Source organism: Amia ocellicauda, chromosome 9 (genome assembly GCF_036373705.1).
Source record: "Amia ocellicauda isolate fAmiCal2 chromosome 9, fAmiCal2.hap1, whole genome shotgun sequence".
In the NCBI taxonomy this organism is placed as follows: Eukaryota; Metazoa; Chordata; class Actinopteri; order Amiiformes; family Amiidae; genus Amia; species Amia ocellicauda.
The window spans coordinates 25,999,549-26,024,920 of NC_089858.1; the positions used below are offsets into that span (position 1 = coordinate 25,999,549).

General features: G+C 39.5%; 1 protein-coding gene across 2 annotated transcripts in view; it reads left to right on the forward strand.

Moving 5' to 3' along the window:
- Positions 1–25,372, forward strand: part of wwp2 (WW domain containing E3 ubiquitin protein ligase 2) — a 92,474-nt gene that overhangs the window by 12,081 nt on the left and 55,021 nt on the right. For both annotated transcript variants that reach the window (XM_066713891.1, XM_066713892.1), the window contains exons 5-8: positions 1,928–2,065; positions 6,452–6,542; positions 14,835–14,983; positions 18,301–18,532. In XM_066713891.1, coding sequence (XP_066569988.1) covers positions 1,928–2,065; positions 6,452–6,542; positions 14,835–14,983; positions 18,301–18,532 — 610 coding nt within the window. The remainder of the gene's footprint in view (positions 1–1,927; positions 2,066–6,451; positions 6,543–14,834; positions 14,984–18,300; positions 18,533–25,372) is intronic.

The window sequence follows — 25,372 nt, forward strand, 5'->3', positions numbered from 1 at the left end:
TCAGCAGCTGGTTGTAACATGGTTGTAACTTTATCTGAGTTGCCATGTTACATTAAGTGAAAGTTTTGCCTTCTACTCCTATTCCCAACACAGGACAGCACTCCTGAACTGAAGACATAAGTTTGGCAGCAACTATTAGGAGGGTGATGCACCTTGCAGCAGTAGTACAGCTAATAGTAGTAGTATCAGTACATTGACCTCTTTTGCTAGCTTGTTTATGTATTCTTTGAGGACCACAAGTTTGCATTTCTAACCTATGGGTTCATATGCTGAAAGGGTTAATGTCAAAAACTCTTGAATGGCAAGAGAGTAAGTATAAACTCCCACTGAATTGACATTTAATTTAAAAAGTCGCTGGCCTGAGCCAGATTTGGATAGCAATTATGTTGTCTGCCAAGTGCTTCAGTGATCCAAGTCGTGAGAGAGAGGGAGGGAGGGAGGGAGGGAGAACGCACACTCAGGAAAAGTTCATGCAGTGAAGAAATAAAATAAAATAAAAAATAAAATAGGAGCAGACATGAAAAGCACATCAGCATACCTCGTTTCAGTTGTACACCACCAGGACCACCAGGTTTTTAACCACTTCCACTCAATTTACCATGAGCAAGGTTTGCCAACCTCTTGGAATTCAGCATAGATTTTTTTGCTGGCTGCAATAATTGAGACCGCTGAAGTGTCAGGTGAAGGATGTGCAGGTTAGCTCCAGCTAGCATTACAGGACACATTTAAGTCTTTATGCACAGTACCCATGATCAAACAATACCTCAGCCATTCAGTTTTTCCAGAAAACTTAAACCTCTAAGACTGAATTCTACCTTTTACTTGAATTTAAAGGGCAAGTATTCTTAAAACTATAGCTGCACTCCGCCATGTGTTGCTTCAGCTCTAATTAACATACCTGTAATGAAGAAAACGGCCTGAGCATGTTTTCTTAAGGGGTTAACGGTCATACAAGAGTGGCAACCCCTTTCTGAAATCTGTAAGAGAAGACATGGTAAAATAACAGTCTGGTAGCCTTAAACATCACACCTTTGTTCTGTCACTGTCATTAACATCCTTTATAAGGTGATGCTTTGCCTGTATTCCTGAAGGGAAGGAACAAAAAGGTGTGAGATCTCTGCTTAGAGAAACTGTTGGTTTATGTGAAAGCATATGGTAAAGTGTGTGGTTGTGTGTCCTGGTACCATTGAAAACAAATGGGTGGAACATGAATGTTACCTATTCAAAATGTGTGGTACAGTTGTCTAAAGGTCCTTTATTTAGATGTTTGTATGTATTTTTTATATCTGAACAGAAGTCCTGGCAAAGTGCATTTTAACCTGTTGTGGTTTTAGCACAAGCTAGCATTCATTCATTTGTAAAGATTTCTGCACCATCTCAGTTGAGTGCTGGAAACTCGCACTATGGGCCCAGCCCCCAGAATTGGCATCCTTTTGAATAAAGATCCAGTCTCCCACTAGTTCAAAAATATTTGGGATGTAACTATATATGGTGTATTGATGGATCATGATCAGAGTTCTTACTTTTCCTGGAAAACCTGGACAATTGCAGAGTTTCCAGGTCTGAAAGTGTAATTGGGGAAATGGAGGAGGCTAAGGCTAAGGAGACTGTTTTATGCAACGGTCTTAACTGAGTGTCTTATCATTAGTAGGACTTATAATTATACTAAGACAAAGACTTAGTCTTAGGCAGCAGCTTCACCTAAAGGGGCTGCTGGGAATTAGCTGGGAGCCCACCTTCGTCCTCACGTCGGCCTAGAGCTCTGGGTGTTCTCACGCCTTTGGAGGGGCTTAAAAAAAGTATCCTCATGAAAAATGGAAAAGCAAGAAAATGGGCTGGAGAAGGGAGATCGGCCGGGGGGGGAAGGTAAAGCAGAACACAGCAGCAGTAACTGAATGGAATATTCATTTGGTGTCTTTGGGCACAGTGGAGAACGTTCAGCTGAACCTGGCCCTGCAGACGGAGAACAAAGGCTTCCTTGTGCCGGGAGGAGAGCTGACGGTGTGCCTGGACGGACTGGCTGTTGATCTGGGAAGTTTGCCTAATGGCAGCGCTGTGACAGACAGTAAGTACCAAGTTACCGGCACGCACACAAACACATGGTCTCTCTCTCTCTCTCTCTCGCTCTCTCGTTTGCTTTCTCACTCACACCCACACACACACCCATCCACCCCCCCGACACACATAAGGATAAGATAAAAGGAATAGGCTCACAACCACCAAAACTTTCACAGACAACACACACACATCCTGAGAGAGAGCCCTGCCATATTAAAAGGAGCTGCCACAGCATGTGATGTCAACTGATGTCACCAAATGGGGGGCAGACACAAGCACATCAGTGCCTTGGAAGCTCAAACTTGTGCATCACACAGGGACTGATACAGATAATAATGCAGGGGGCTGGATTTTACCCTGAGTGGTGTGCATAGGCTCTGGGTGGGTGGGTGTTCATTTTATTTATTGCAAAATAAAATGATAAAGTGGCATTTATGCCCGGCAAGATTATTTTACTATTTGTCATACATGGTCTGGCCCTTGGGAGTGCTCAGCCCTCAGAAGTTCCCATCCATTCCCATTACCGAAGCCTGTTACATTTACTCCTTCAATTGTTCAAACTGTGAATGACTCCCCTCTACGACTGTTTAAACTTTGACACTGTTGTGCAGTATTTTTGCATCTGTAAAGGAACAGTTAAGGCTCTTATTTACTGTAGTGTGGGTTGCATGTATTGTGATTTGTCACAAGTGATTTTCTGTTATTGTTTCTGCTTGATTTTGTGTTACTGTGCTCCTGATCTTTTCTGGCAAGAAGAAAACGTTTCAGTTAAAAACTTCCAAAAACTGTTTTCCAGCAGGACAGTGGAAAAAAAGCAGAACCATATCCAACAACCAAAAAAAAAAGATACGCTCTGTGCAGTAGTTTTATATTCCCATCAGCTTCCCTCTCATATTTGACAAGAAGAGTTATTTACTGATTAATCACCAAAACTAGTGGAAATTGTCCAGTTTTTCCTCGTGTCTGTTTAACTTGTATTATCTCTACATCAAAATTGCTGATTTAATGTGTCAGGCATTTAGACTATAATCACTATACAATTACTAAAAAGTTAGGATACTATAAGTATGATAAATGTATAATATTTACATTTTTCTGCAGTTTACAGGATTTGGAGGCTCAGTTTATTAATAAATTGGTATTAGAGTAAATGTTGTGTTTTTCTTTCTTTCTCGATAATGCTATGCTAAGATTCCATAGGTAGTTTTGTTTTCAGACAGACTGCTTGCTGTAGAAAAAATCTAAAAAGACACATTTTTGTTTATTCAATTAGTGTCTGCTCTGTGAATTGTACTATAATTATAGTATTTGTCTTTGTCTTGTAGTCATTTAAAAACTGTTTTGGTGTTTCAGTAATGACTTCTAATGATTTCTCTTGTTTAGGATTACTGGAACACTATAAGACTCATTCAGTCAGGCTACAGATATTTCTCGATTCGGTTTCCTATAAAACCATAAAGAAAACGGCAAAACGTGGTGTGTCCCAATTCAAATATATTAGTTATTGACATCCCTAAATCTTCATTTCCATTTGAACGTAAATCCAGCATCATTATAAATTGAAGATTTTATTTATTATAATGCACTAGGATTGCCAAGTTCAAAATAGGGTTGTGCCGATAGAAGATATTAACGATAATCCATTTAATTTGCACGACCGTAATTACACATCTCAATTTGTTTATTTGACAGAAAAAGGTTTACAAGTTTGATATATTTTTCAATATTTGGAGGAAAAGAAAAACAAAAAAACAACTAAAGTAGTGGTTTTTTAATTGTCTGAGACAGTTTGCTGTGGAAATGTGTTGACTCTACAGCTGTGAAAGTACAGCTTTATATTTAAGTAGAAAAACTCAGATTTTCTCTCCCCCCAAAAGTAAATAAATGAATATAAAACATGTAATATCATTAAAAGATATACTATTAGTAATCATCATATAAAACATTAAGACTCAATGACTACACGTTACTGTAGGCTATTCTACTGCCACTGACTCGTCATTATATCAGAACATGCAACGATTAACTCCACCCCCCCCTACAAAATCGCATATCGTGATGTTTGCACGTCCATCATCTGAAATATATATTTTTTTATTTATCTCCCAACCCTAGTTCAAAACATTGTTTTCCCAGCTTTATAGAAGCTTTATTAATCCATCTAATACTTCAGAGTGCAAATTATAATTAAAAGAGTGTTAATCAGCATCTGGCCTCTTCAAAGACAGTGGCTTCTTTTTTTTTTTAATACTTGTAAGTGTTGTATATCATAAACAATTTCAAAAGGTGCGGGGAATCTGTTATTGAAAGTGTATGAATCGTTAAAATAAAATTAACTGCTGTATTGATTTCGCTGCCTGGTGTTCTATAATTGTACTTAAAGCAATGGAGGGCTTGGAGATTAGAAGTGTCATGCAATTTTTTTTCCCCTTAATTGCACTTCCATTAATTCATAAATGGTTACATAGAGAGAAAAGAGAAACGACAATTTTACGTGAAACACCTCAAGCTAACAAAGAAATGCCCTTTTTGCAGAAAATGTCTCATGCTTAACCAAATGAAAAACAAATCTACAAATAAGCATCAAGCCAGATTTCTTTTTTTGTATTTTCAGGTTTAAAAAATCACAATGAGAAATACAAGAAAGCTACCAATTAGATGTTAATTAAAACTGTGACTTGGACCTTCCCCCCTTCGATCAATAAAATGAATCAAATGTATCCTTTAATGCCTAGGATCCCCAACTGCTTCACGGTTAATAAAATACAATAAAATATAAAACCATGAATACTAAAACATTCAAAATTAACTTAATGTAAACTTACAATACACACACACACAAGAATGGATGCCAGATCGCCGTTTAACTTTTGCCAGCACCACTAGCACAACAAACTGACCTGTTTACATTAGAGATTGTTTGTATTGAGGATTTCAAGGAGGACTTTTATTTTAATAAATGTATCCATAGCTGAATATTACGCTGATGCAAGAATAATTCGTATTTCTTGAATTATTATTTAGAGATTTCACTTCTTACAAGAATGAACATCTATTTGTAAATATTGTAAATCAAAGTATTATTATGCTTTATAGGGCCAGCATACTCAGGCTTTTTTTTAGTCAGTTTAAATTACAAATATCACTTGTGAATGTCCACCATTCTAGGAAAAGCTTGGTGAGCACTTGCAAAATTATAGAGCATATTTATTGTATCAAACTGATAGTAATCAATAGTTCATGGAATACTCAGTAAATTTGTTGTATTGCCTAGAAACTGGACTTCCTTCATGAAATCAAATTTGTATACTTACTAGCTATAACAGCGAACTACTGAACTTGGGGAGGTGGGCGGGTGGGTGAAGGCACAGATTCATATGGTTATGAAATCTGGCGGATGTTTATTTTGGACCGTGTACAGTGATTGAACTGTTTGCGTCTTTATTTATTTATTTTAGAGGGAAACTGCAATTGAAGCGGTTAATGTGTTGTTACCTGCTCAAACGCTGGGCCAGGCTCGTGGATGAATGGCCTGGTTCAGCTCAAATCTATTGAAAAGTTTAATTCTCTCTGTTCATGTGCACGCAATGAGAGGTACGTTTATGGATAATTTGTTTTTTAAATTGTCTAATTGGGTGTCTTGATCTCTTACGGTAAAGGACAATGAGATCTTGTGATCCTTCCAAGGGTGCAAATTTACTTTCTGAATGCTGATTTAAGAAGTGACCATTGGGGCCATACAATGTCACACAGTATTTAGAAGAGAAAGTGATATTCTGAGCCTGAATGTCTGGAGAACTGCAGTGTTTTTTTTTTGTTTTGTTTTTCTGTTTCCTGATTACTTAAAGACATGAAGCAATTATTCATCTGCTCATAAATGGACTTTTTTGTTTTCAGAAACCTGTGGTCTAGCTTTACTTAAATGTTGTATGACTACATCATTGAATAACGTTTTTCTTTTTATATATTTGGATCTGTAAATCATAAAAAGCAAATGCACTGATCTGACAGTGGTTTCAGTGTACCGGAAAAATGGTACAGCTCACAGAGACCCAGGTTCTTATCCAAAGATGACTTCTTCTTTTTACATAAGCTGTCCCTGTGATATACAATGTGGGTTAAAATTAATTAAAGAATGAGTGAAAACCCATTGTGTACAATCATAAGTGTAACACAGAGAGAGGTGTTTATTTGTAGTGTTTTTTGTTACCAAAATAAATAAAGATGAGAGTTAACTTATTCCATTTGAATGTATATTCTTACCTTGAAAAAATAGGGACAGACCATATGGGCTCCTTCTGTCTGAAGCTGTTTTTTTTTGTTTGGTTTTGGAGATTTTTCTAAGGTAATTATTGATTTGTTGACATCTCTCGGTTGTTTTTTGTCTTTGCAGAACCGCCGAGTGATCGCCATGGAATCCGCAGGACACAGAGCGAAGACTCTCCCACCATCAGCTCTGGTAGCTCCTCCGTCACCAGAGGGAGGTGGGTGTTCACTGGCCATGTAGGACAATGAACAATACAATTTAGGTCTTTCCCCTTCCTCATGCCAGTTTACTCATTTTTTTCAGTTGTTAGACATGAAAATACATATATTTTCATATACAAAATGAATAAGAAAAATAAACTTCGTCCCATAGTATTTCAAATCTGGGTGCAGGTATTGTATCACAATCTGCTATGTGTCTGGATGTCATAGTCCTTCCTCCGACAGAATTCTGTGCACGATGACACTCTCCCTTGTGCAGTGAATATAACCAGGCGTGAACTTGCGAGAGTTAAAGAGAATGGAAGGGAATGAATACAAGGGAGCCTTGGACTCGGCTGCTCTGATGTGTTGACAGTCTTGGATCACAGACTTGCTCTGTTAAAGAAATCTTCTCACCAACCCAACCTGTTTGCTCTCTCTTTCCCAGACTTTACTTTGCGCCGTCTGTAAGGACTGTGGATAGTGTCACTAGCCTGTGTTGTTGGCAGATCCTGGGGCTAAGTGAGAGCTACCCGGCCACTGATCTGTAAAGGCTCACAAATCTCCCATGACCACTAGTCTCTTGACATACACGTGACAAACTGATCAGGGCTTGGCATCTGTGGCGATTGAGACATAAACTGTGGGGTGAGGGCATTTTTATGGTTCGGTACCACATTGAAAGAGTAGAGCGCGCTGTCAGTATCTTCCTGGTATTTCATGCATGTGACTTATTTCATGAGTGATGCTTTGAGTCCAAATTCATCAGTCACTTGGATTGATCTGCCTTAACATGGTGTTCAGCCCCCAACACAAAGCCATTGTTCAGGCATTAATTGATCTCGTGCTGTCCGATTTGGGATCTGACACTTCATTTCCCCAAGAATGTTGTGCTACTTGTGATACTCTGGTGATCCAATAGTGGCTGGAGGCCTCCTCAAGATTCCTCCATGAACCTCTTGTTGGGTTTTCCTCATCCAGCTCTCCCCTGCAAACATCCTGAATTCATCTCCCGTTCTTCCAGGAGGTCTTCCGTCTTCCAGTTTTTTTTTGTCTCTTGTTTTTCAGTCCAGTACTTATATGGTCCAACGATGATCCATTCCCCTTGCTATTTGTCCAGCCTATTGCCATTTTAGTCTCTTCAATCATCCAATAGACGTCACATACTTGTTTGTGCTCCAAACCATTTTATTCTTATCCTGTCACTTCTTGTTTTCAGTGCATTAGTGTCTGTGTGTATATGTGTATATATATATATATATATATATATATATATATACACACACACACACACACACATATATATATATATATATATATATATATATATATATATATATATACACACACACACACACACATATATATATATATATATATATATATATATATATACTCACCTAAAGGATTATTAGGAACACCTGTTCAATTTCTCATTAATGCAATTATCTAACCAACCAATCACATGGCAGTTGCTTCAATGCATTTAGGGGTGTGGTCCTGGTCAAGACAATCTCCTGAACTCCAAACTGAATGTCTGAATGGGAAAGAAAGGTGATTTAAGCAATTTTGAGCGTGCCATGGTTGTTGGTGCCAGACGGGCCGGTCTGAGTATTTCACTATCTGCTAAGTTACTGGGATTTTCACGCGCAACCATTTCTAGGGTTTACAAAGAATGGTGTGAGAAGGGAAAAACATCCAGTATGCGGCAGTCCTGTGGGCAAAAATGCCTTGTTGATGCTAGAGGTCAGAGGAGAATGGGCCGACTGATTCAAGCTGATAGAAGAGCAACTTTGACTGAAATAACCACTCGTTACAACCGAGGTATGCAGCAAAGCATTTGTGAAGCCACAACACGTACAACCTTGAGGCGGATGGGCTACAACAGCAGAAGACCCCACCGGGTACCACTCATCTCCACTACAAATAGGAAAAAGAGGCTACAATTTGCACAAGCTCACCAAAATTGGACAGTTGAAGACTGGAAAAATGTTGCCTGGTCTGATGAGTCTCGATTTCTGTTGAGACATTCAGATGGTAGAGTCAGAATTTGGCGTAAACAGAATGAGAACATGGATCCATCATGCCTTGTTACCACTGTGCAGGCTGGTGGTGGTGGTGTAATGGTGTGGGGGATGTTTTCTTGGCACACTTTAGGCCCCTTAGTGCCAATTGGGCATCGTTTAAATGCCACGGCCTACCTGAGCATTGTTTCTGACCATGTCCATCCCTTTATGACCACCATGTACCCATCCTCTGATGGCTACTTCCAGCAGGATAATGCACCATGTTACAAAGGTCCAATCATTTCAAATTGGTTTCTTGAACATGACAATGAGTTCACTGTACTAAACTGGCCCCCACAGTCACCAGATCTCAACCCAATAGAGCATCTTTGGGATGTGGTGGAACGGGAGCTTCGTGCCCTGGATGTGCATCCCACAAATCTCCATCAACTGCAAGATGCTATCCTATCAATATGGGCCAACATTTCTAAAGAATGCTTTCAGCACCTTGTTGAATCAATGCCACGTAGAATTAAGGCAGTTCTGAAGGCGAAAGGGGGTCAAACACAGTATTAGTATGGTGTTCCTAATAATCCTTTAGGTGAGTGTATATATATATATATATATATACACACATATATACACACATATATATAAATAAAATGTATATGTATACTCACTCACACCACTAAATTTAGCAGTGGAAAAACGTTTGTCATCTGATGTGGAAACAAGAATGTACATGATCAACTGGACTGAGACTCCCTGTAAAAACGTGACCCAATCTGCACTGGAGCAGGAATAAAATAAAATGTACTGAAGTAAATGTCTGAAAATTCCGCAGCTTCCCACCGCTGCTCCCTAGAGAAAATGATTCATTGTCTTTGTGTTCGGACAGAGGAGGCTGAATCAGTTGGTAGTCACAATGATTCATTGAACTCTCTCCCTGTAGGGTATTGCCAGAGGAGGAGAAAATCTGTTTAGTTACATACAGTTTAAATGTGTGTCACCTTTAAGAAGTGACACAGTTTGGCCTTTTCCCTCCTCAAGAAAGAGAAAAATTAGCTCTCTGAGCATTCTATGAGAGGGGTATCACATTCCCCCGTGAACTGTGAAATCTTAAGACGTTTGATTTTGGCGTATCAGTGCAAACCCAACTCGCTTGTTCAACAATTTAGTGTCTTACCAAATGGTGCAGATGAGTGCATTAAACTGCAGTTAAATGGTAACCTGTTTACTCATATTAGTTGGTAATTGATTGTTTTCCAATCTTTGTAGGGATATATAGCTCTGGAAAAAATTGAGACCATTCCAAGTTCAGAAATCAATGTTAAGTGGTCTCTTAATTTTTTCCAGAGCTGTATGTGCATTTTGTATCTTTAACTAGGCTAAAGATATTCATATTAATTGATATAAATAAATGTTTTTTAGTGAAACGTTGCACTTGCAAACTACCTAGAAATTCATTTTTCAATATTGTTGGAGATTTATCCCAGAAACTCTTTTTTTGTATCTTTATCGAAAATTTACATTACTGATGAAGGTCAAATATAAGTATGGGTTAAATTGGGCCGGGGCCGTCCGGGACTGAGGCTTACGACATTCCTCATACATTTTCAACAATATAAGCTATATATATATATATATATATATATATATATATATATATATATATATATATATATATATATACACACACACACCTGCTGTTCTCGAGTCCGTTTCATACCATATGGTGTCAGGGGTGGACTGTGTGGTGTGTTCTGTGCTCTGTGCTAGAAAGTCCAGGACCACTTTTTAGACCCACTCTGCCCCTTTATGGTGTATTCAAACGATTTAATCAATTCCAGTTTAATTTTCCTAATAAAAAGACTGTTCTACTCTTAATATTTTGTGTTTATATTCTCTCCTTTAATGGTTACATCATTCTTATATTTAATACTGACACAAAGGAGAGCGCACAGGCCTACGCAAAGATTTTATTGTCATCAGATGTAGCTTTGCACACTGCCAGCATCTAGAATGATTTTGATCAGCATTTTAGTATTCATAGCAGAGGGTTCTCTCAAATTGTTATATTTTACAGTTTGTCAATTGATTACATTTTGTAGGCTTTGCATACACATGTGCACCCCTCAAAAGCCTGAAACCACAGAGCCCCCCCACATAACAAATCCCAATTTAAACCCTTTATATAAGTATGAAAACTGTAGTTTTTAATTTTAGTTTCATACAGAATTCCAATCTTTTTTTTCCACTTTAAAATATATTCCATCATAAAAACTTCCCTATTATTCCTATATTTAATCATTTCTGATATTTCATATTTTTAAAAATCAACAGAATCACCAAATAGCAATTTTAGATTACAGCAATGTCCTGTGCCGATTGACTAATAAGCATCTTGGCTTGTTTGCTGTATTGCTGTAATACTGTTTTTTTTTTTTCCTCTCTTCCCCCCCCGCCTTTGCTTTTACATCAGCATTTGGAGTTATGGATGAAGATCAAGTACAGGCCTCTTCTCTCAACCTTTTGTCCCAGTTTGCAATGCCAGATTGCCCCCGTGTGTTGTTAACATGCTTATGCACAGTGTAATAGTGTTTTAAATCAACCCAAATCAGAACTTGGGAGAATTCCATCTAAAACAAAAACAAGCACAAATGACAAAACCTATATGCACTAACAATGTTTAAAATATATTTGCACACTACCATGTGGAATTTGACAAGTGCCCCTGTAGCGTGACCTGCAGATATATTGTTTTGTAAAAGCTGTATTTTTTTCACATTCAGCATGTGGATGACAATTTGTAGAGAGATGGTCATGGGGTGTGTTAGAACTGCTTGGGGGGTCCAGTCCATGGGGATAAAATAAATAAATAAATAAATAAACAAACTGTCATCAAAATCTTTGAAAGGCAAGAGAATATAGTATATGCATTTTGCCCTGATGGATGTAGGATATTTAATCTCTTTTCATTCAATGTAATGTTGTATTATCTATAGTGAGACGTACTGTGTTGAAGATCCTTATTTGCTCTTATAATAATTGTCATAATACATTAATTTAAACCCTATACAATAATAATTGTACTAGTACTAGCTGATGCACAAAGCCAGGCTATTATTTGTGTGTGCTCCCTGTTGTGCTGGGCCTTTTTTTTGGTTTTGCGATTTGCGTTTCTGTGGCAAGGCTGGATTATTTGATATGGCCAGTTATGTCACGATAAAGACTATTACTAATAAAGTAGAAATAATAACAAAACTGCAGCCGGTCCGCTTTTGCCCTTCCATTGTGGTGGTGATTAATACGAATAACCACAGTTTGTGTGATTTTGTCCTGGAGCAACTTTAGTTTCAGTCTTGCAGGGGGGTGCTCCTGGGTCATTCTACCTCAGAGCACCAGTAGTCATTTTCTCCATTGGATTTCAACAGCTGTTTCCAGTCTTTTAAGTGAAAGATGAAATTAAGCAAAACAGATGTCTCCTACAATATATCTCACTAGTGTTTCAGATGCTAAATAATTTCTCACAGAATGGTACACTCGGTCATACAGTATGTTATAGCTGTATTTCCCAGTATTTGTTATGGATTGGCTGGAAAGCAGCAGGAAATAAACTAACTTGTCTGACATGACACTCTCCTCGTTACACAGATTCTCAGGATAATGTTCTCTGTCTGACCGAGCTCCAGAAGAAAGCAGGAAAGGTGTTGCACAAGGGAGTTTACAAGCTAATTAATAAATGCAACCAGGAAATACCTAATACGTCACATTTAAAGGTTACTGCAGTGTGATTCCATTCAGCCTTATAATTTCCTACGTCTTCTGCTTAACCATGGAAGAATGCTTGATATGAAAGTAGAGCGTACACAAACACTATTTGCTGCATCCTAGCCCATAGTGACTTTAAATGTATGATTTTGATGCTCAAAAAATGGTGATAAGGTGTCTGCGCTTGTGTGGACACAAGCTCTCTTGTTGAAATTGTTGAAGTCAATATGCAGATGGCATTTCACAGTATTTTTGTTAATAACTTCAGGTTTTGCTCAAGAGTTTGACACAAACTGATTGTCAAGCAACTCCAAGTCAACAAAGAAAGATTAGGCTGTTCCACAGGAACTGGATTAATGCCATTAGCATTTCTCACACTGCAAACAGAAATCTGGAAGTAATTGGGAGTGCCCTGACATCTATGACTGTGCTCTGTCTCCGTTTGGCCACTTTTGTTTGTTCAGGCATATTGTATTGCAATCCTACACCTTGTTTGCTGTGGTTGACCATACTTCATCTTTCACTGTAATTTCGCTTCACTGTGGTTTCTTTCACTCACTGCACCCTGCTGTCTGTCAGACCACTGTATTTACTGTTGCACAATGCAGCCTATTTAAAGGTACCTTTGAGTTTGTAATGTATCATTATATATGACGCCATTGCATTATTAGTGGTAGGGTGCCTTGTTTAAAAGTGTCAGCCAGACATGGATGATCACAATTGAAAAGCAGGGATGAATAGGGCAGGTACAGGTTACAGGAAGATCAGTCATTTCCCTGTTGACAGTGCAGAGCAGTCCGTGTTCACTTTGAAAATCCCGCATTTGGAACTAGCAGAAACAATAGTTTGCCAGAGCTATTTCTCCCATATTAGGCCTGTTCTGGTTTGTGTGTGTATGGTTTGGCAAGGAGAATTACTGAAATATCAGACTTCAGCACTGCTGGTCTTTTTCTCACAGCTTTCTCCTTCCCTCAGCCCTGCTTGAAACGACAGTCAGACCGCTTTCATTGTTAAACCGCTGAATCCCATGTGCATCTGACTATGGTCTTTGCAGCTTGAAAGGGCTTGTCTGTGTTGTTGATTTGTTTGTTTCAGAACCTGCATTGGAAAAATCATTGGAAAACGTCTAAATAAGCGTTTAAATAATTAAAAGATTGACCACACCTTTCGGATATGAATATCAGCCTCCTGCAGGAACATACAGTATGGGACCCTGCCAGACATATTGGGCCTAGTAATGAGAACTGACTGTTGGTGTGGATAGTTTTGCTAATTTTCCATCACTGTAGATGTCTCTCTTAGTTAGATACTTCCATGGATAGACCTACAGCATGGGAGCAAACTCTCCCGGCCTCACTATTGTTTCCTGTATCCACTGCACAAGTCACCTGTTTATGGATGTAGGGTCTCTTCATTCAGAGCAGATGTGACTCTTTGTTCAGTGCAGTCTTCCCCCCTCCCCTTCTTTTTTCTTTAAGAAGCTTGTTATTTCTGTATGTATATCATGGATCCCAGTAGGGTTTATTTTCAGAAGGCCGACACAGCCTAGCTAAGATTTTCCATGCCCCGGAATACAACACAATGCCAACTCCTTCAGACTTGGGTGGAGCACTGCACTTGCAGGAGAAAATAGCGTTGAAAGAAAGTGTTAACCCGTGACTTCATCAGCTCCTTCGAGCCTGAAGCCCTGAATACAGAATGTGTTTTGACAGACGAGTTGGAGAGAGGATTCCCAGCACCAAGAGAGTCTACGTAGATTAAGGACCATAGATAGATGGAGCTCTGACACTGTACGACCAGCCACACAAGTCATATCAGCTGTCCTTGTTAAGTTAACCCAGGGATTCTAGGCTGGTAGTTATCCTGTGCTAAGAGGACATCTCAAGAAGCCACTGGAGATTGTGTCACAGAGGTTGGAAATTGAATTTAGAAATGTGAGAGAGAAGACATTCCCTTACCGACTGAAATGTCCTACCCTCATTTAACCACAGGTCTTTTCCAGTGCACCCTTCCACCTTCCATCCCCTCTCTCACAACAACACCTACCTTCAATATATTTCCTTTGATTTGGCAGAAATCGGTTGAAGGGCTTGCTTCCCATATTCTCGCACCTACCAAGAAACACCACAACATAAACATGTCAAGCTTTGGAACATTGTCCGAATCTTCTGAAATCTCTTCTCCAGCACTTGTAAACCTACTAGTGTAGCAGGGATCTGGGTCTTGATGCATTTTTCCTCTGTCTCAGTTTGACTGTCTCTTTTTGTTCTCTTCACCTATTAGACAAAGTAGCCTCTGTCAGGGGAGAGGCTGTGTGATATTTTGCACATTATATTTGCTCACTGCATTGTGCTGCAGACATCTGTGTCCTGATATACCGATGATTAAATCCCTTGCCCTGCTGAAATCAAAACAGGAGTGGAAAGCCATCTTGTCTGGAAATCAGTATAGCATCTGTTAAGGCAGTCAGTTATGTGTGCTGCCCCTGGAGAACTCCTGTATTGATCTAATCTTATTCTCTCTGCTCTTCAGGTCACAAAGACACAGTGCAGGAGTGGCCAGAGGGGGGTCGGCGGTGACTGGAGAGCCTGCTGTGAATGGAGAGCACAGCCCCGGCACCCGTGGGCGCCGCAGACAGACTTCCAATAGCATGTCCACTAACAGTAGCCCCAGCGCAGCAGGTGGGCCTCACCAAGACACCAGAGCTGTCTCTGCTCATGAAATGTTTTAACACCAGTCCTCACATGCTAATTGATAAGTATTGTTTATTCAGTTAAGAACCTGTTTAGATTTGTAAAAAGGGTCTTTAAGCTGTCATTTGAATGACGTAGCTCTTCCGAAGCTACTTGTTTGTGTGTAGTCTTGTGTGACTGCACAAAGTGCAAAATTACTGCACCTATTAAGAGTATACTTAAAATAGGCCACCGAGAGCAATGGTAGTGTAGTAATTAGTTCAAATGTTCAAGAATGAAACCTGTCAAGTGCTACAATACAAACTTACACAGTGGATCATAATTGTAACCTGTTGACTTATTTAAAGAATACAAAAATCATTAAAAAGCCTAGTTTGACAAATAGAGATATTACAGCAATGCACTTAATATTAATCTACTTGAATCTTATTCTGTTCAGTCTTTTCCTAATTTCCTTCATCCTTTTATCAACATTTTGCTAATTGTTAGAGATGGAGTGATTAGAGAGTTGAAGAGTGTGTTGCCAGATTGTGTGTAATCGGTACTGGGATATAAATGCCATAATCTGTTTTCTACAAGTGATCCTTAGCAGCTGGGAGAAGGAAAGGGCATTAATAGCACATCAGTGGCTTCAATTACAGGAATCAAATGTTGCGTGGCAATAGTAGCCATTATAGACACAGTTTATCATAGATTGGATCTTACCATAATTTGAATTAATCCAGAAAGTCTAGCTAATTCTATTCTTATCTTTATAAAACAGCACTGCTTTTAAGTGTTCCAATTGAAAACCATTGCTGTAGACTTAAATTTCGTCTTAAGTCTTTCAGTGCAAGAAGCAATATCAAATCCTTAAAATGTCAGAGAGAGGTTACAATTCTCACCAGATATGAGGGGGTGGCAGTGCAGAGACCCCATTCCTGGCACTTTAGAACACTAAACGTGATGTATTTATTTGAATGAGTGTCTTCTCATACAAACTGATCTATGACATCTATAATATGAAAACGCTGCCATGTAGATTACGTGAAAAACCTGGGCTTGTTCCCATGATTTATTAAATGCACGGTTTCTCACTTTTATACAGTGACGGCTGATTTGCTCCTGAACAAACACCGATTCAGTTCTGCACAGGCGTTTGGCGATGTAACCTATGAGTGTAATGCCAATGATATACTCTTTGAATATTAATCCAAGAAACTCAGGCAGCCATTTCATGAAGAGTATTCTTCAGCAACTTCCGTGAGCACTATGACATCCTTCAATCTGAACACCTTATTAAGCACTTGTATTTGCAAGCCATTTGATTGTTTTTTTTTGTTCCCCCACCCCCTACCAATTCCTTAAGTTCTTGTTCTGTTCTTATGTCATGTTTAAAAGCCTGTGTACAAATATCCATTTGGAGCCACTATATGTGCCAAGTCTTGCTTTAGTCTTGTTTATAAATGACAGTTGCTATGAAGCACTAAACCTAAACAGGAGTGTGGTCTCCTTGATAACTTTAGCAAGTGGCCCTGCTCTGCAAGACATTTGCCAAAATGGTCACATGTAGTTCCTATGAGCCGTGCTTTTTTTGCTGTTCTCATTCCATGGGGTGTTTGGATGCGTTATGATTTTTTTATTTTTTATTTTTAACTGAAAGAGCTCCAGTAAAATAAGACACTTTTACAGAGCGCCAGTGTCCATCCATGAAAAAGAGTTTCCTGTTTAAACTGGCGATTGCAACCCTGTTTCTCCATTTCGTTATATACTAGTAGCAACTTTTTTTTTTTTTTTTTTTTTTTGTCGTTTCCATTTTGTTGCTCTTGGCTAGTGCTGGAGTGGAACATATTGTCCCAAACACTGGATTTTTGACTTCCCATTTTTTGTCCTATACTTTCCATTTCATCTGCATTTATCCTGAAATTATAAATAAATAAATGTAATAAAAAGGGAAGAGGTCAAAAACTGAGCTTTTCTGGCCTATGACCGTTTTTGGTGTGGGTCTATTTTGGCATGAGACAGCCTGCAGGGAAGTCAAACAGATGTTTACATGCTTGTAGAAGGAGTGAACAGTTTCCTCTGCGAGACAAGGACATCTTTTAGAAGCTTTGGGTGTTGTTTCTCATAACACAGAGTGCGTGTGGACTAGCTCTATAGACATGTTCTCAAAATACTCATTGACTACATTATGGGAGAGCAGCTAGCCCCTCCGCTCTTGCTGTCATCAATCTTGTGTTAGTTGCCTGGGCATCACAGGTACATGCCTGTGAGAGCCTGAAGAAAAGCTCTTTCACGCCAACTGTGTTATACTTTCCTGTAATCTTGTGTCTACCTCTGTAGGAACTTTCTCTCCTGACTCAGTTTTTAATACAGTTTGAACTTTGGATTTCTGTAAATAACTCCACAAAAAAAGCAAGTCAAGCTGCTGATTTTAATGTCTGAGTAACAGCTGTGTCATCTGGATTATTAAACCTCTCTGTATCTGACCATGTGGGGGCATTTTGACCAGGAAGAGAGACATTCACAATGCCCACGATGTTTGCTTTTTTCGATCTCATGGTTTGTTTTTCAAATTTAAGAATGGAAGTAAAAAACATTGCTCCTACATGTGTTTATTGAACAAAAATCAGACCTTGTCCAAGAAAAGCAGTACGTCATAAGATATATAGAAGCTCTCCTCCATAACAGAATGGTTTTATACACTTCTGTATTCTTGATTGTAAAAAATGAAAATGCTGAAGTGCTCAACAGCATTATATTTACCACTATTACTCTTCTCCTTCTTACTTTGAAAATGAATTAAATCACTGTTTTGTTTATGGTAACACTTTTTTGGTACATTACAAACTTTGCCCTGCCATATTCAAGTGAGAAGTCTTTATTAAAAGATGTAGTAAAACCAACAACCCCCAAAATAGCTCAGTTATCTAATTTTCTAATAGTTATTTGGCACACCTGGCAGAAAAATCAGCTTTCTGTATGACCTGCTGAAGCAGAGAGTCAGATGACCAGATTCATGATGCATGCCATTGTATAATATCTGCTTCAAAACTGATGATCTTTATATGACAGGGTTCTGTAGCTCGTCTAACATATTGACTGAGAATCCAAAGGGTTAAAGACTTAATTTTTCATCTAGATCTCTAGCTGTAATTCTGTTATGAACATCTGTTCCTTCAGGGAACTAATAAGTAAGGCTCCAGCCACTTTGTCTTAACTCAAAAAAGGAGGTTAATTGCAGGGTCAATAGGAGCCACTGCTGCTCCCAGCTTAGAGAACACTTACCTTGATTGATTGGGCTTCTCTCTCTCTTGTGTTCCCAGGGAAAGGAGAGGTCACCACCAATTGCGCGGAGAATGGAAGGAGAAGCCCGACGGTGTGTCCCACGCCCCCACCCATGGCCGCTCTCTCTGGCAGCCCCCCTCCCAGCGCTGGGACCTCCAGCCCAGGTGGCGGCATTCCACCCCCAGTAGATCCAGGGGAGCCAGGAGCCACCCCGAACACAGATCAGGCCTCTACACCTGCCGACCAGAACCTAGAGTCCCTGCCACACGGGTAAGCGAGTGCAGCAGGATGTCAGACTTTTTTTTCATTTTTAAATTTTACCAGATTTTGTCTTCATTGTGTTTCGACTTAGGGGCTACCCTTGTTATGCACTTTCTTTGTGTGTGGACTAAACTTCAGGAAGCATAGTGCGTGTGCGTGTGAGACAATACCTGTCTTCTGAATATATGACTCATTCAACAGTTTCCTTCGCATCATACAAGCAGTATCTGATGACCACAGTAGTACCTCCTTTTTCTGTGGTGACATCAGTAAGGAAAAAGACTGTGTCTTAAAAAGAAAGTTATCGGTAAAAGAATGTCACATTTACTGAACTTATTTGCACAATGCTTTGGCATGACTGAGCATGCATCATATATCATAGAGAAAAAAAGGGGAGCGGGAGGCAAGAATGGGAAATAGAAGGAAATGCTTCCACAACCAAATAGCCAGCAGCACTGGAGGTTTGCAGGAATTTGAACCGTGGGCTGAACAGTGCTATATTGTAGCCACGTCAAAGGAAGTGGGGCCGAAGGTGAGTACGCGCTTCAGTGTCCGAGCTGCTCAGACTGGACTCCTGTCTGTGGTGTCAGATACAGTGTTGTGAAAGACCTGCTTTTTCTCCAGCTGACCCCTTCTGTCTCTCTGCGGAGTGTTCCTTTCGGCACCATGTTTATTTTGGAAGGAGAGGGATGCGTGGTTTTCGAGCGGGGTGGTGGGTGGGGGGGCTTCTCAGAACACAGTGTGCCCTTCAGACTCCCGTTGTGTCAGTGCAACACAGTGAGCACAACCTCTGCAAAGATCAGGGCCGGGACGAAAACAAACAGCAACTGCAAAAGGATAAAATAGAAAATGAACTGCAGCTCTAGTTTTTGGATCCCCAGTGTTTTATTTTCTTTGAGTTAAACTCTGACTAATCTACCAGCGTGCATTGAGGCCCTTCGAGTTCAGCAGGGCCATACCTTTGGCCTTGAGCTTATTAGAGTTTCCCACTAATTATTTCTGCTCTCAATCAGTGGTTCTCAATGTGATATTCATTGGCCTCTTAAGGAAGTCATAGATACAGAGTTCCTTAAAACACCACCCAGGTTAGTACCAGTGGCCATGGGGGCAGTTTTCTATAGAATAGGATAGAATTATTTCCCCCAGCAATGTTTTTTCTATTTCACCAAGCTCTTTTAAAGTAAGTTTAGGTTCAGCTTCTATATATATATATTTTTTTTTAAATTAAAAACAACAAAAACTTGATTGACTGTTTTAATTTAAAGTGAGCATATGATGTGAGCAGTATGGCATCTCTGATTCTTGAAGAAAGAATGAAAAAAGAGAAATGCCAAAACAAAGATCAATTCAGGCCCACGAGGCTGGGCACATATTGCAGATTTCCTGTGTAAATGCAGCCTTGATGTTGTCGGGGGTGGGGGGCTGGGGGGATGTCAGCACAACAGCACCCATTGAATCACACATTGACACAAGCCTTGTTTTGTCCTGCTGAGAAAGGGCCGCCTCAGTGAGAAAGCCAAGGTGTAAACCCCAGGGGAAACGGCTGGCCCTGTTAATAAGTCCTCACTGCCACGCCGCCCTGGACAAACTCCATTGTGCAGGACTGAATTTATAAGGTAATAGAGGGGCCTGGTGAAATATAATGAACCAAACTTGCAAAGGCACACAAACGTGGTGGCAGTCCCCGAGGGGCCCCCGCTACCTTGGTTATTACGTGTCGACAACACTGACACCTTAAAAAAAATGTAGTAATAGAAATGGTTCATTGTTGGCTAAAAGAAACGTGCATGGGGAGTCAAACACCCCCCCCCCCCCAAAAAAAAAAAAAAGCAAATCTTTAGTGAACAGTGCGGCACACCAGATGCTGAAAATGATACACTTGAGTGTAGAAACCTATTGTGGAATGTGACCGGGTCATAAGAGGCTCAAATGTAAGGTATATTTAATTAAAGCCATTTTTAACATTATTTTTTAAAATGTATTAAACTTCATTTAGTGATTCCTTAAAATAAGATCAGGTTGAGAGAGACCTGCTCTGAATGAAAAAGGAATGGCTACGTTTAAAAGAAACATCAACAACGAATTGGACTGTATGAATGTATTTGGATGTCTCTGGGACTCCAAGCGGTCCAGCTTGACAACTGAACAGGCTCTTTGTGACGAAAGCTGCCAGTTGCCAGGGCCCAGATCTTGTACAGCCGCTTGTGTCTATAGAGCCTGGCACAGGGGCGAGCGCTGTGTGTGAAGGTTTGTTTTTGGAAAGAGGATACAGCTCTCTGGGGCTCCCTGGCACCCCCCTGGACACACATGCGTGCACACACACACGCACACACACTCACATTTGTGTTTTGTCCCATGTTTCCTTCCAGCACAGTAACAGACAACATTCAAGACAGAGAGGGGGCTGTTACAGTGTAACTGAATCGTACCCCGCACCAGACTCCACAGATCCCCCCCTTTGATAGTCTTCTTGGCTTTACATGCATGTTGATATTTAAAAACATTGAGTGCAGACCATGAGGCTAATTTTCCCTGTCAAAGTTTTTAAAAGGTCCAAATCAAGGCGAGCAAAGAGACGGTATAGGTCCAGAAAAGATAAGTGAAATTACATTTTTTCTTTATTTCCAGTTAAAGATAGCTATGGAAAATGTGTTTATTTTGAGCTGGACGTTGGAGCTGGGTGTTGGACGTCACCCAGCAAGTCCGTTTTTACTTTAAGAATGACAAGAGCAAACCCTAAATTCAGCCTTTCCTATATGCTTAAACATCAGTTGTACAGAAACTTGTTGGAGGCTTTTCAAGAAATACAATGGGAAAAACATTGAAACAATTATCTTGTAAAAATAAAATCTGGATAAACTGTTTAATCATTTTGTAACCATGAATGAACTGTATGTGTACACACACAAAATAATTTACTACCAAAATGAGTTATTAATTTGTGACTTTAAATCATTCTGAACTGAATCCACAACACAGCCTATTTTATGTTTTGTTTGGTTGTGAACATTACAGTACTGTATGTTAATATGTTAATGTTATTTAATTTCTGAAGACACATTTTGCAGAACTTCTGAAATAGGCACATATGTCTTAGTGGCTAGGTATTAATTTGTCTCCCCTTTTAAACAAAGCCTATTAAAATCATCAATATAAAATCAATATTTTGCCTTTTTTAAGAGCTATCTTTCAGAGCTACTGTGGTTTCATTTTGTATGCAAAAAAAATAATCTTAATGACTGTACAGAAGCAATGTGGCGCGGTAATACGTTTTGGCCCTCCTGTCCTCCCTCAATGTTTGTTTTGAAGTTTTCTATATGGCAGCTGGTCAGCCCCGTCTGCACACACCCCGTTGGTAAAGTTCCATCCTGTTTAATTACATTTCCTTTTACACATTTTTTTTTTTTCTTTCCCCAAAAGCATTTTTAATAATTCTTATCTAAGAAAGTTCTAAATTCATTCAGGCTGTTGAGTGGCCTTCAAAAACATGCCCAGCTCCTCTCATAGCTGTGGCACCGCACCTCCTATGAGGTAAGCCATGGTTTAGATTTGCCTTGTTGTCATGTTGAGCTGTTACAAACAAAAAATGTTCATGCAACCACCAAACCTTTAGTCAGGTTTGTCAATATCCTTTTCTCACTTTAGTACAGCAAACTCTACAGTCAGCGGTAGAGCAGTGTCCTGCTATAACAAACTATTACTCTCCTACACAAAGATGGCATTGTGCAGTGCCTTAATTTTTTAAATAATTGACTATTATTTTAATTAAAAACTGGCTTACAGTTTTTACTGTTGGTCTTATTAATTGAATTAATTGATGTAATATTTGTATTTTATGTAGTATGACAGGAGGTTTGTTGTGCAATTTACAGCTCTTGAGTAAATGTAAGGGTTTCACACCTACACAGACCATTGCCAGTTAATCCTGTGATGGGAGGAATTCAGGTATTTTTTAAACATATTTGACTACAATTTACTTGGTAACTATTACTTGGCTGTGCTTTTCTATGACCCATCTTTACATTCCATTAGGCATATTTTCTTGTTTGTTTCCTTTATTTTAATCATTCACAAACGGAACAAGTGAGTAATTTCAACTTAAATCCGATTTCATTTCTCATGAGTTACTGGAAGTATTGCATTTGAAAAGATTAGGGAACTCATTCTGAATATTTTACTAGAAAGGAAAGACCTTTAATATCAATCTGAACAAATCTTTGGGAAAATGATTCTTCATGTAGTAAAATGATGATCCAATTGTATGCAGTGAGTGGTCTGCCAAGTGTTTTTGCACCACATGTCCATGTTGTTCTTTGCGAGTGACAATAAATGTCACTAGACCATCCAAGCAGTGAACTTCAAATGAAGACTGAGACGTTCTGACATCTCTGTCAGTGCCATTTCAATAGTTTTTTTTTTTCTTTTCCGTCAGCTTAAAATCAGAAGTGATTACTGAGAACCAATGTCTTACATTCTTAAGGGACCGTTGCTGTTTTGAAGTCTTAATCAGTCTAATTAAATCCTTTAATAGTTTGTCATCCATTCCCCACATTTCCTCAGCATTCACTCAGGAGTGTCAAGCATCAATTGAACTTTATTCAGGAATGGTGTGCAAGTAAATCTGTAATACAACACATGGAAGTTTCTGGTGCATGTGCGAGCAACAATGTATGTAATACTCAACAACGGGTACAACAGAGGGCTGTGCTATTGTGTTTTCTTAAAAGGAGTGATGTACATTATTTATGTATAGGTTCTTATAGGAAATGTATAGGAAAAGAGTGAATTTGAGAAATGAATCCTAAAGGCAAACTTGACAGGCTCTGTATTATAAAGTTCTGGTGGATTTTAAAAGTGTCCCTCACGAGTGAGCAGAATAAACAACTAGTAATCCATCAGAACAAAGAAAATGGGCAAATACTGTAACCTACAGAAGCAGATCTGTAAACATGGCTGCCGTCTGCCTGCTCATGCTAGACGTTTTCACAGACGAACTGGAGTCAATTGGCCGTGGACTCACGTTCCTAACGCTCTCTCCGCTCCCCTCTATTTTTGTGCTCTGCAATTAGGTCTTTCCTTCAATTATCGATGGCGGCACAACTCACTTGTACTCTGAACTTGAACTTTGAATATCTTGAATGTGTTTCAGTTTATGCCAAACAGGCCGCTGCCAAGCGTATCCATTGTGTCACAGCACCGACCTTGGCCGTAATCGCCATCCTACTGCCATCTGGTAAGGCGCAGCTTTCTTGTTATTTGAGTTCAGTAATGCATTTCGGGGGGCGGGGGGGGTTTCAGTTTAATTGAGCAAATTGGAGAGAGAACTGAAAATGAATAGCACAATCATTGCGTGGCTGCCGTTCACAATGACAGAAACACTGGGGCTCAGAGGTTCGTTTTCAATGGAGTGGATTTTAGAAGGTAGTTTACAAAGAAAAATGGATACAAAATATGAGACAAAATAACTGGTATAAGATATTAAAATAGGACAAATATAACTATCTATCTATGTGTATATATATTTATATATATCAACAGAATCCTGAAAAATTAAAGACCATTATTTTCTGGATTTTCTCAATGCGCTATTACATGTAATGGCTTAAAATGGGTGGAGGTTGCCTGCTTCAAGTTCAATTTCTGTACTTTATTTGTAGAGTTACTTGGACAACATGTCGTGCTGAAAGCCTTTGACCAGAGTTGATGTGCTTAAGTAGATGCTGTGTTTGATGTGTAGACAGCCTGGTTGGTTTTGTCCTTAGACATCTGACATCATGTCTCGTCCCCCAATTAAATTGGCCCCCCTGATTTTTTTATTTTTTTATTTTTTTTTAAATTGAATGTCATCGAGTTGTGTTCCCGCTTCCACCCCTCGCGTCAGACAGAAACCGTGTCCAGTCTCATTACCATCGCCTTGCTCGGTTGGACTGGAAATCACTCTGCTGCCTTACTGCTCTGGATAGCTCAATTAAAGCTGGTCTACCCTGCTTCAAAACAAAATCCTAGGAGTTGGTGTGAGTGGCTTTCTCTGCAGTGCCTTTCCATATTAAAACAGTCAGCCATGACATAGAATATATACAGAACTCAGAGCAGAACTTGAGCACTCACAAACACGGCAGCATCTGGTAGCTTGGCCTACCCAGTCATGCAATGCTTAACCCAGATGCTCACAGAGAAGGAAGATATTTGTACTACTTGTAGGAAAGATGTGAGAAAACTAGAAAATGACAACTGTGTTTTCAAGGGTGTTTATTTATTAATTTTGTATCATGTATTAAACGTAATGGTGAGGTGTTCCCTGCCAACCCCCACCCCCTTTGCCCCTTTATATTTCCAGTCTTAAGTTGCAGTTTTCATTTCAGCACAGATCTCTACTGCCCTTCACTAGGAAAGATGCCACCCAATTTTTCTTCACTCTTCTGGAGAAACTCTGTGCCGTCACATTAGTTTCCAGGATGTGGATTTGTTAGTTGTTTTTGTTTTTTAAACCTTTGAGCCAACACACGTTATGGAAGAGCATAGACACCTGTCAGCTTACTGGCAAGGTGTAGATTTGCTGTGATGTTAAGACATTGGCAAGTCTTTGTGCCAGTGTGGAGGAAAGAAAAAACAACTTGTTACGTCTGGTGTTCTTTGCTCAAGTGCTGGACACAGCGCTCTACAGGGCGTCTGTTTATCTCTGGTTCACAGGCACAAGGTGTTTTTGCTCCACGGACTCCTTCACCACAGATTGCCTCACAGTTACGCCCCTAGCAAGCAGCTGTAAATGGTAGAGTGCCTGTACATCTCACCTGAAAACAGCTAGACTATGGAAACAGACTGAAGCTGGCAGCAAGTTTTTCCTCCTTT